Raw genomic sequence first — 12,072 nt, forward strand, 5'->3', positions numbered from 1 at the left:
GTTAAGTGTTCCTATAAGCTGTGCCAAGATAGGTTTCTCTGGAATTTCAACATGTCAAAGAAAAAAAAGTCACACTCACTTTTAAATTAAGTCCCACTTTCACAGAAAGCCAGACTTAAGCAATATGAGATACCTATTTTCTTGCTTCCACCATGATTGCATTTCGCACATTTTTTCTATATTGTCTAGAAAAACAGTCCTAAGAAAGAAAAAACAGTTATACTTGTGAGTACCCATAAATTAGACATAGTTCTTCTGAATGTCATTTCAGAATGACAATGATACAAAGACAGAAGTTCATCACCTGGGCTCAACTGCACTACACAAACTTTCTGCTTAGAATAGGAAACTGTGAAAAATGTTATATTCTGTCTCAGGCTCCATAAATCACACTTGTTTTTTCCTCTGTTTGAGAGTCTCAGCTGTGTTAGATGTGCTGTATGTTAGATGCCTTCAGTTCAGTGCTGCAAGCATTTTAGAGAATGTCCTACATAGCAAGCTCAAACTCATTAAATCAGTTTTTCTGTGTGTTTTTCTCACAGCATTCATTTCAGTTGAAACAATTTGGCTACAAACATTTGTTCCTTCTGTCTGGCTCCCCTCAATATTTACTACAGCCACCTTTTTTTCTTAATGTTATCCAAAGGAGAACTGGCTTTCCTAAAATATACATTCCAGATGGCTCTATGGTTATAAAAAGCTGGCTTTATATACTGAAGCTAAATAACCAAATTACTAACTAGTACTAGAAAGCTTCATTGCTAAAGAATGGATGGTCTTTATAAGTCACAAGATAAGGTAAAATAAATACAAAAAAAAGTAAGATTACCCCTCTATTCCCTTATTCCTTTTTTCTTTTAAAACACTTTCAGAGAGTTAGTAAACTAGTGAATACATTCTAATAGTGTCATGAGCAAACATAATTTCAAATATATGGAAATACAAATTTAGGAAGTTTAGAACAGAGGTAATGAGCATGTATATACAAGTATTTATACAAAATAGCCCAGAACTAAAGGCTATGAAGTTCCTTTTCAAATGACTACATCAGGTAATCAATGAAGATGAGATGAGGACTATATTCAAAGCAGACTGCCAGCTGACTCACTCAATATGTAGTCATACGGGATATACTAGTAATGAAATGCAACATTCAGAACCATCTTTTGACACGCATGATAGATTCCAAATATTACACCTCCTTTCTTGAATAGTTAATGCTCCTACATCTGTAACTGACAGCAACAATAACCCATGTTAGGAGAGTCAAAAACCAACACCGAAGCAGCAACTGAGTAATGAAGCCTTAGAAATGTACAGTCTTAGCAGATTACTTATCAGAAGTTCCAGTACTATCAACTGTCAGAGAGATAACCACACACTACTGAAACGATAGGACTGGTCCCATGTGCCAGTTTGTTACTTTTTGATTAAAACAAGAGTTTTAAGATGAAGGAAATATTCTTCAGTTTGCACTATTTTTTGAGTTATCTGTCTTTGTAATTGGAAAAAAGACTGGGACAGCTTATGTATAGTTATTAAGTAGAAAACAAGAATGCAGCTTAAGTCATGTTTTTTCACACAAGTTTGAACATTTTTAATCACAGAATGGTAAGTACATTATTACTGTCAGCAGAACATCTAAACACTCCCACGCTACACACTGACAATACACACCTCTGAAAAACTTGCATTTAGTAAACAAACTTAGCTAATGTACCACAAGAAAAAACCTGTACAACACTGTCAAACTACTTACAAGGTTTCAACTCTCCCTCTTAGAAAACCAAATTTCTTTCAGTCCGAGGGCAAAAGAGTTTGTGCAGGTACATTACAAGAAAATGGTAATTACCAGCAAAGAGGTCTTCTCTGTCGCCATCCAGCATGATTTCGGCTGGCTTTGGACCATTGGAGTTTGTGCTCAGGTCTTCTGCAGGAAGACTTGCTGGCTCTGGAGATGAAGGACTTGACTTTTATTTAAAAAAAAAAAAAGTAAAATAATTAGCAGATAACCAGTTGTCATGTGTCAGTATATAAGAATTACTGCAACAAACATTTTTTTATTGCAAAGAAACAAGACAAGATGTACAGAAAGGAAGCCCTGTCAGCTATTTCCATTTCCCACTCCCAGCACAGGAACAAAGAACAAAAGATATGAGTTAGTCAACAGCTCTCAATTTCTTTGTCCAAGAGAAAAAAAGAGTCATAAGTTTCCTCAGGTTTAATTAACATGAAGCAAAAGCTGCTATCGAAATATCTAGAATAAGTTTATTAGTATCGCCAAATGTAATTTCATTATTAAGTTCCTTCTGGAAAGACTTGGATTTAAATCTGGATTTGTACATAGCCAAAAATTAATAAAAAAATCTCCAAGTGCTTTGTACCAGTTTTTCAGAGACTGAAAAAATGCATTAATGCCATCCAAATAATTAAAGACTGCCTGGAGCCTTAAGAAATTTTGATAGCTTTGCTAATGGATTACTGCCACAGAGGGTCATGTAGTACTGTACATGGAAACAAGGCTTGCCATAGATACAGTTCTTTTAACTCATTGAAGACAAGAACTTGCTCTGTTGAAGACACTCAGGAAAATTAAAGCAATATTGAAGCTGGGCCACCAAATGTATCTCTTGCTTACAAAACAAATACACACCTAATTGAAGTCAGTGTTTCACTTAGAAAATCTTCCTTGAATAAATATCTACTATGTTTACTGCCAGCAGTAGAAAATTCGCAAGACTCACTTCTCACAACTTCACCCACGATAGTTAGCTAGAGAGCTTTCAACAACAGCGTCTTTATTCATGACTGCATGCATTTTAAGGAGCATCTGTAAACTGTACCACTACTTGCTTCCTAGTTTTTGCATAAAGTTGTCATAACTTAAGCTCAGAACCAGTATTCAAAAAAGATCATAAATGTTTCACTATATACTTCAAGAAACACCACAGACTAAAAAGATTTTAAAAAAGACGGAAAAATATGTAAATGTCACTGAAAAAGTCTGTCCAGATGGTATTTTCACATTCATAAATGCACAGAGGCAACAGTTTTAACAAACAGGCCTTCCTTATAACTGGCTCTCCAAAAGTAGTGTATGTCCTGACCCTCACATCTATCCAGACTGCAAACACCTGAAATTCTAGTACAGAAGAAGTAATCAGAAATAGTAAAAATCCTGCTAGGCAAATTCAGACAGGGTACAGAATAGTTTTTCAAAGGAAAAATAAAGTATGAAATCAAGACGCGATTGACTTGGAAAGGTTTTCCCTGATGAAGACACAAGGAAGATACAAGCAAATAAAAGAATACAAGAAAATTTATAATCCCTAAATCAGTGTAGTAGTTTAACCCCAGACAGCCACCAAGCCCCACGCAGATGCTCACTCACTCCCCCACCAGCAGGACTGGGAAGAGGATCAGAAAGAGAATCAAAGGGCAAAAGCCAGAAAACTCATGGGTTGAGATAAAGAAATAAAGAAAACCAAATATTTTAATAAAGAAAACAAAATCCGTACACACAGGCAAGGAATTAATTCACTGCTTCCCATGGGCAGGCAGGTATTTAACTTCTCCAGGAGAGCAGGGCCCCATCATGTATAGCAGTTACTTGGGAAGCCAAACACCATCATTCCAAATATGCCCCCTACTTCTGTCTTCCCCTACTTTATATCCTGAGCATGATGTCATATGGCATGGGATATTCCTCTGGGTCAGTATGGGTCACCTGTCCCAGCTGGGTGTCCTCCCAACCTCCCATGCACCCCCATCTTCCTCACCAGTGTGGCAGTATGGAAAGCAGAAGCAGCCTTGGCTCTGTGCAAGCCCTGCTCAGCAATGACAAAAACATCTCTATTTTATCTATTTTTTTAGCACAAATCCAAAACACAACCCCATTATCAGCCACTGTGATAATGTTACCCAAAGCCAACACAGTCAGATTATAGTTGCAACAATGAACTGCTCCATTCAAGTGACAGAAGAGGTCATATCTCCCTCCCTTTGCCAAAAGCTGCCCCTCTCTAAGAACCCCACATATACACGGGGAAAACAATAAACAAACCTAAGTGAGAACAAAAGGAGCCATCTCGCAAATTCTTGGCTGGATTTTGCCCTAGAGCCTGGAAAGAACATCAGAGAAGGAATACTTGGAAATGAACACAGGTAGAAGAGTTTAGAACCCTGCAAGGAACCAATCACTAGTCAAATGAACACTTCTCATCTCATACTAAATGAATGTCAAAACGACCCCTCAGGAAATAGAGTGCTCTGGGGTAGTAAAAGGTGTATTTGTCCACTCTGTGAAGACTCTGTGAAGTATCATAAGGAGATACAACTCCTTAAGTTGTATCACAAGACTTGTAATAATTTAGATGAAATTAACTAGGAAATTTAAGAAAACCACAGTGCTTGACATGCTTCAATGTTTTACAATTGATAGCATAGACAGTATGTGTTACATGTAATAGTCAAAGGTTTTATTTTGTATCAGAACTCAGAAGTAGCATATTTCAGAAGAAATGGTGTGTCTCTCCAGGTAGTGCTGTGTAGAGCTGTGAGTTCAAGATCTTGTACTTCAGCAAAACAGCAGAGCACAGAAATGTTTGATTTCTCTGTGAGGTTCAAGAACTTTAAAGTGTTATCAGCAAAAGCAGTTTTTCACAAAAACATTATAGATACTTCTTCCAAACCTGTTTTGATGCTACTCAACTTTGAAAAGCAACCTACTTACGTTTTGATAGATCTGAGGTTTAGGACACAGTGGGCGCCCCACAATACCACAGATGCAGAATGGCACATAAGTTTGTGTTTGTCAATTCACTGCCACAAAAAACAGCTCTAATACAGACAGACACAGGGAACAAAAGCCTTCTGCTTATTGTACATAAGCAGAGAGCTTTCTGCTTTATCACTTCATTGTGCTCTTGATTAATGAATGGTGGAAAAGAGCCCTTGGAGAATACTCACACCTTTAAGCTATTCCCTCAGCCTATCTTCTCAGTTTTATCTGAGGTAGCCATTTTAGTTGCTGATAGTTTTGATTATACCTGGTTTTGATTATACCTTTTGATTATACCTGGTTTCTAAAAACAAAATGAAATCCTATCAGACAAAAAATTCACCTTGAACACTTAAACCTGATCAACCCATGGCATAATATGAAATACCAAATATTTACAGGCCTAAAGCAACAAGTTAACCAGAGGTCAATACAGAGCTATTCCCACTTCTAAAAAAGAAACAGATTCCTCCTAGGAATGGTTATAAACACATGTATCTTTCTGTTGCTGAACTGGGAAAGATCCTGTCCAGTGGCATCCTTAAAGAACACCAATAATTCTGCACTACACCAGGCTTCACAGCTGTAGTTAGTATAGCAGTTACAGACAGCTTTCTCCAAATTTCATATGAGAAAGGAGAGGACTCAAATAGACCTTAAGGGCACCTGAGAAAGCTCATGAAGCAAAGCTTATTCAGCAGTTGGTATAATTTGTATACAAGACAAAAAGTCTAGAAGTGACTTTTATAGGAATATTTCCAGAGAAACTGATATTCTGTCTGTGTATTATTTGTTTAATATTAATAATAATTTTTACATAATAAATTTGCATTTGTTATAAATGTTAAGTTCTGCTTTTAAGAATAGTAGATACTAAAGTTTAATTTTGCAGATAATTTATGGATAAAGTGAATTTTCAGCTGTGTACTGGTTTTGGCTAGCATAGAATTAATTTTTTCATAATGGCTTGCAGAGTTCTATGGTTTGGATCTGCAACTAAAACAGTGTTGACAATGCAGCCTTGATGTTTCACTTATGGTTGAACTTTGTTTAGGTAGCATGAAGGCTTTCTCTATTACTCACTGCCCTGTCAACAAGTAGGCTGAGAGTCCACAAGAAACAGTGAGGGGACACAGCTGGGACAGCTGGCCCCAACTGACCAGAGGGATATCCCATACCTTGTAACACCGTGCTCAGCAATAAAAGGTACAAGGAAGAAGGAGGATGCAGAGGATGTTTGGAGTTACAGCATTTGTCTCACTAAGTCATCATTAGATGTGATGAAGTGTCTTCCTGGAGATGGTTGAACACAGGCCTGCCCATGGGAAGGGGTGAATGAATTAATGATATTGTTTGTGTGTGCAGCTTTTACTATACCCATTAAATTCTCTTCATCTCTACCTACCCATCTTCTAACTTATACCCTTCCAATCTTCTCTCCCATCCTGCTGGCAGGAGTCAGTGAGTGTGTGGGGCTCAGCTGCCAGATGAATAAGGTATCTCCTGGTCTATTAAACTTTCTGTGGCTCTTTGGTATTTTTAAACAGCTGTCATTCTCAGATAAGATAAATTAAGCATGGAGTTAAATATCTTTGGAAACATTTGGGACTTTATACGAAAAAGACAACATGTAAAAATTTATTAAAAATTATTCATGGTCTGAACACTGCATCAGCTTGTTTTTAAGAGTTTTGCAATGAAGTTTTAGTTTTTTCTCTTCTAAACACACATAGCCCTCAGGGAACTACAAAAACCCAGCAAGACACAGCCCTGAACATATCAGAAACTGGACTCGATAATTCCAAATAATCTGATGATTTTGCACAGCTAGTGCTATCCAGGTTCTCAAAAACCAAAAAAGCACCCATGCATCCATCACCATAAAAACCAAAAAAGCACCCTTCAGCATATTAAGCTATTCCAGTTACAGTCTTCTACATATGCAAGCTAAAAGACAGGATCCCAATTTTGCCTCTTTATCTCTACAAAGTACAGCTAAAATGGCTGAATAAAATGGCTGTCAAAGGAGTTAGTAGTTAGTGTAGCGAAAATCTGCATATCAGACAAGAAACAGAAGATGAGACTAACATAAAAGCTCAAGGCCCAGACACAGACAAACAATATAGCTGTTTAGAAATTTTAAACTTACTTGATGCAAAGGATTCACAAAATGTCACAAACATGTCCATTTCCTGAAATGTACATGGCTGTGAAATTTCTGAATGACTGGTGAGCTGAAAATTAAGTGAAGCATTCAATAACCAAGATACCAAATGGCCAGGACATCCAGGTACGCAGGACAGTCAGGATCCTTCCTTGTTTTCTTGAAAACAAGTTTCTGGTGAGAGAGCCAGGGACCCATTCCAATTCACAAGGGCAATAATAAGCTTAATTTTCTTTTATTGTTCATTATGTTTGGAGGCAATAACTAAGCATCTTATAGCTCTGACTTATGAAGAAACAAGAACAAGTTCTCACATTTTCTGCTCGCTGAAATTATAGCTCTAAATGTTTGCACATCCTCCCTCCTCTTAATAGTAGGGTCCACCTCAAACTAGTTCAACTACTTGTCTGAATCCTACCTAGCCTCCTTCAGTCAAAATACAGTAGGCTGACAAAAGGTGACAATCATATTATAGTTGTTCAGGTTAACACAGCTCATTGTCTGAAACGGGGTTACAGGAGCTCACAACTCACAGCATGGGCAGAGAGAACAGATTCAACAGCAGGACAGTTTTATTTCCAGCAGAAAGTAAGCAGCCACATAGGAGCAATGTCCACATGCTTCCATTACAGCCTGGATTTAACATCAAGCAACAAGACACACACTTCCAGTAGAATTACACCAATTAATCCTGGATACAAACTCAGCTTTCTACAAAGGTACCGTACAGTATTGAAGGACTTAGTATTTTCCTCTCAGATATTCCAATGGGGTCTTTACTGCTTCCTCAATAATTGCCACTGTTAAATTGAATGACTACGATTAATGTCATCTGTGGTTATCTACTGTTATGCCTTCTATGCAAAAACCAAATATATATTGCAGATCTTTGACATACACCAATAAACTCGTGTCCTAGTTAGGACAGCTGAGATCAGTTCATCATGGTATGGGTGTAACCCAAAACTGTGTATTCTATAGCCTTCCATGCCATTTCCCAGAAATTGTTAGCAGTAGAGGCCTGTAGATGTTCCTGAGCATCCTCATACCCTTTTATGGAATTCCCCGCTCTGAGGGAAGGATTGATCATTCCTGCCTGAACTGGAGAATATATAAACTTGGAATTTCGGAACCTTTTTACCACTCGTGGGATCCAGAGGAAGACTGCAGCTCACTGCTCTCAACCAGACTGAAACCAGCACCCTCAACTGGACTGCAATCACCACTGTTGACCAGACTGCAATAGCTCTCCCACCAGCAGGTTTTTCCCCTCTCCCTTAACTTTGGACTCGGGGGGGGCCCAAGGAATACCACTTTGTTCATGCCCCAGGGTGCTGGGTTATACATTTGGGTTTTGTGGGTTAAGACCAATTGTTTGTTTGTATAATTGTACTTATTGTATTATTTTATTAAATTGTTATTCTGACTTATAATCTCTCTCTTGAGTTGAGTTCATTTCCCCTGATGGTTAACTTTTAAACCAGCAAAACTGGCAATAAGATTACACACCCTGCCCTAAATGACATCCTTGATAGATTACCACATCTACTGTTTACTGATCATTTTCAAGTTCCTCCATGTATTTTTCCATTACAGAAAATCAAGCTAAAAGCAAATGAACAGCTTCAAGATGAACCAGTTTGGAACCCTTCCAAAGTACCACAGCCTTCATATAAGCTGGCTTTGGACCTCACCGTCTCTTGCCACACTCTCACCTCTGCTATCAGCAAATACAGGATCAACAACAAAAAGCGTGATTCTCTTGTTACAACAGAACTCCCACTGCCATTTATGATGAGCTGGTTTATGAATATTTACCAGATTAAAGTAACACTCAAGATAGAAGTTTAACTAAGCCCACATCACGAGATAATCATTATTCTGTGGACTGTAGTACCCTATAAACTGCATTCATCAATCCACGTTCAAGCTAGTGAGAAGCCTAAAGTCAATTTTCATGACCTCTTTCTTACAAATTTGCCAGAAAAAAATCACATGGTTAAGGCACTTCTCCAAATGCTGTAGCCGACTAGATGTCAAAAAAAGCTTTACTGACACAGCTTTTTAAAAGCTTCTCTTCAAGCAAAGAGGCTTCCCCTTTCTACTTAAGGACTGTCTTCCAAACCGACTGTGTACACACACCGCAGCAGCGAAGGGGAACTCTCAGCCAAAGCAACTGATACAAAGTGTTTCTTTGCCAGTTTTTGCAATTAGAAGAGTTTTCAGTAACTTTTTAATCATTAGGATGAGGACTTCTCCTTGTTACTGTGCAGATACTAAATTTATCTTATCTCCTGCAGCTTTAATTCTAGATCACAGTGAACGAAGATGTTAATGTTACACTACAGTCTTTCTCAGCGCACATAACAAGACTCCAGCAATACACAATGTCACACAGAGATGCACAGAAGTCTACTCATGCAACTGCAGGTTCACATCATTTCCTATTCCTTTACAGCATTTTTCCACAGATCTTTTTCTATCAATGCACAGATTATGCATCTATAAAAAGAAAGAAAAAAAGACAGTGGCTTGATAGAAGGCAAGTGACTTTAAAATCCATTTAAAAGCCTCTTTGTACAGTGGGCTTTTTTTTTGTTAAGGACAGGCAACAGCCAGAGTAAAAACATAGAAACCTATACCAATCCCATTACTGTAAAGGTCAGGGATAGAAAACTCTCAGGAAAAGAGGAACAGAAAGATTTCCTTTTTGAATGGGTAACTGTGCACAGGAAAAACCGAAGTTCTTCCAGAAGATAATGGCAACACACAGAGGCGAGACGTGACCACAACAACTCGCCAGGGAAAGCTCGCACTATAAGGGATGAACACAGAAAGCATTTCTCAAGTCTCCTCATGCTCCTTTTCCAGCAGGTCCCAGCAGCCGCCGCAGACAAGAACTGCGCCGACTCCCGTGTAACAAACCTCAGAGAGAAATAAGTTTTTGCAAATTTTCGCGAACTGGAAGAGGGTGAAGCCTCGGAAAGAGGCCAAACAAAGAAAATAGGCTGTTATTAATCCCCTCAAAGTCCAAGGTGGGAGTGAGGGGACGGACACGCACAGACCAGCGAAACTGGAAAGAGGAAAGGTGGGAATATTTTTTACCCCAGCAGCACAAAAAGGGGCTAGGAGGAGGGAGAGCGGCGGCCCGGGATAGCGGCACTCCGAGACAAGAGTTGTGGGTTTCTTTCGGCGGGAGGAGCCCCGAGGGGATCCCCGCGCCGGGAGGGACGCGTCGAGCGGCCGCTCCCGGGGCACGAGCGGAAGACCCGGTCGGTGAGGGGCTGCGGCGGGGCGGGGGGCAGGGGCGAGGGACCAGCGGGCTGACAGGGCGGGGACGAGATGGAACGGGAGGGGACGGGACGGGACGGGAGTGGAGCGGACGGGAGGGCCCGGCGGGCGCCGACCCGGCTGCGAGGCTCGGGGCGCGCAGCGGCGGGCTGTCTCTTCTCACCTCCAGGGTGGACACGGTGCTAGTGAAGAGGTCCTCGCCATCCTCCAGCTCTTCGAGGTCAGCGGGCCTCGCCTCCCCCAGCGGCGGCGGCTCCCGCTCCGCCGCCATCTTCCCGTGCTGCCCGGCCCCCGCGTCACGTGACCGCACCACCGGCCCCGACGGCACGTGACCGGGGTGGGGGCGGGACCGGCCGCCTCTCCTTCTCTTCCCGTTTTCATCCGCGTTCCTCTGCCAACCCCTTTCCCTTCCCCATCACCCTCCCTATCTCTTCCTTTCTCCTCAACCCTTCCCCATCCGCTTCCCCATTCCCTTCCCTATCTCCATCCCTTTCCCCATCCCTACCCCCTTCCCCATCCTCTACCTCCTCCCCTTCCCCTTTTCCATCACTTTCCCCATCTCCTTCCCCATCCTCATCCCCTTTCCCCTTTCCCATCCCTTCCCCTTTGCCATCCCCTTCTCCATCCCCTCCCCTTTCCCTATACCCTTCCCAACTTTTTCCCAGTCTCCATCCCCTTCCTCTTCTCTTTCCTCTCCCCATCAGGTGTAGGACCTTGCACTTCGCTTTGTAGAACTTCATGAGTTTCGCACAGGCCGCCTCTCAAGCCTGTCCGGGTCCCTCTGGATGGCATCCCTTCCCTGCAGCATGTCGACTGCACCACTCAGCTTGGTGTTGCCAGTGAACTTCCTGAGGGTGCCCTCGATCTCACTGTCCGTGTCACCAACAAAGATGTTGAACAGTATCGGTCCCAGTACTGGCTGCTGGGGGACACCAATTGTCACTAGTCGCCATATTTATTTCCAGAAAGTTGTAAATATGTAAACAGAAATACATGTCATCTTGAAAACGTAGAATACAATGCATAATTTTGGCTGTATTGCCTAAGCTCACGATGTCATAAATTGTGGAGAGCTCTGTCCTGAGAGATGTGGACTGCTAAGTCAGGAGAGAATGTCCCTCATACCTGCCAACATCTGAGAACATTTCATGCCTCAGTGCTTTGAGTGAGACCTGGTAAATCTCCCACTCAGGAGAACTAAATTAGTGTTGAAGCTCAGGAACCCCAAGTTTCCGATTGCAAGTAGCAAAGAAGTTACCAAACAGAGGAGATTTAAGAGCAAGAATTAAAATAAATAAATAAATAAATAAAAAGGACAATATCTCTTCTTAGATGTGTAGAAGTAGATGGAAAAGGAACAGTCAAGCTTTCCCATTTTCAAATCAGAAAAAGTTATCTGCTATTTTAGTAAAAGATGTATTTTGAGACCAACACAGCTACAAAATTACCATTACTAAAAGCTGTAGTAACTTGCTTGTCTTTTACCAGGTTGGATAGCATTTTTTAGGTTTCAGGGTAACAGGACATTTTGCAGCATATCAATGTTTCCCTTTTCCATACAAAACAAGATAGCAGTGCTGCTAGCTTGTTTCCCATGACCGTGAGGTGAAATATACTCTATCTACATTTTTACTCTATTCTTAAGCTCAGCCTATTGCTTTCAGTATGTCCCTAAATAAGATTTAGATGTCTTTTAAGGCTTAAAAATTCAGAGTAAGAAGCTGAAAAAAATCTATTCAAAATATACAAGTCTTTTCTATCCAGAAGTGCAGTTCTCTGGCATTACATTTTTGTGGATGACACTATCATTATACTCTTACGGCCTTTCCAATTTCTT

The 12,072-nt window shown here is 40.6% G+C and overlaps 1 protein-coding gene across 1 annotated transcript in view; it reads right to left on the reverse strand.

Annotated features, from left to right (window-relative positions):
* SNX2 (sorting nexin 2) overlaps window positions 1–10,560 on the reverse strand; it is a 32,501-nt gene extending 21,941 nt beyond the window's left edge. Inside the window, exons 1-2 of the mRNA XM_051789396.1 lie at window positions 10,399–10,560; window positions 1,853–1,970 (exon numbers count right to left, since the gene is read on the reverse strand). Coding sequence (XP_051645356.1) covers window positions 1,853–1,970; window positions 10,399–10,506 — 226 coding nt within the window. The 5' untranslated portion in view covers window positions 10,507–10,560. The remainder of the gene's footprint in view (window positions 1–1,852; window positions 1,971–10,398) is intronic.
* Between the last annotated feature and the right edge of the window lie 1,512 nt (window positions 10,561–12,072).

The sequence above is a fragment of the Manacus candei genome, unplaced genomic scaffold (genome assembly GCF_025592945.1).
Source record: "Manacus candei isolate 608988 ecotype Guabito, Panama unplaced genomic scaffold, ASM2559294v1 h1tg000027l, whole genome shotgun sequence".
Lineage (NCBI taxonomy): Eukaryota > Metazoa > Chordata > Aves > Passeriformes > Pipridae > Manacus > Manacus candei.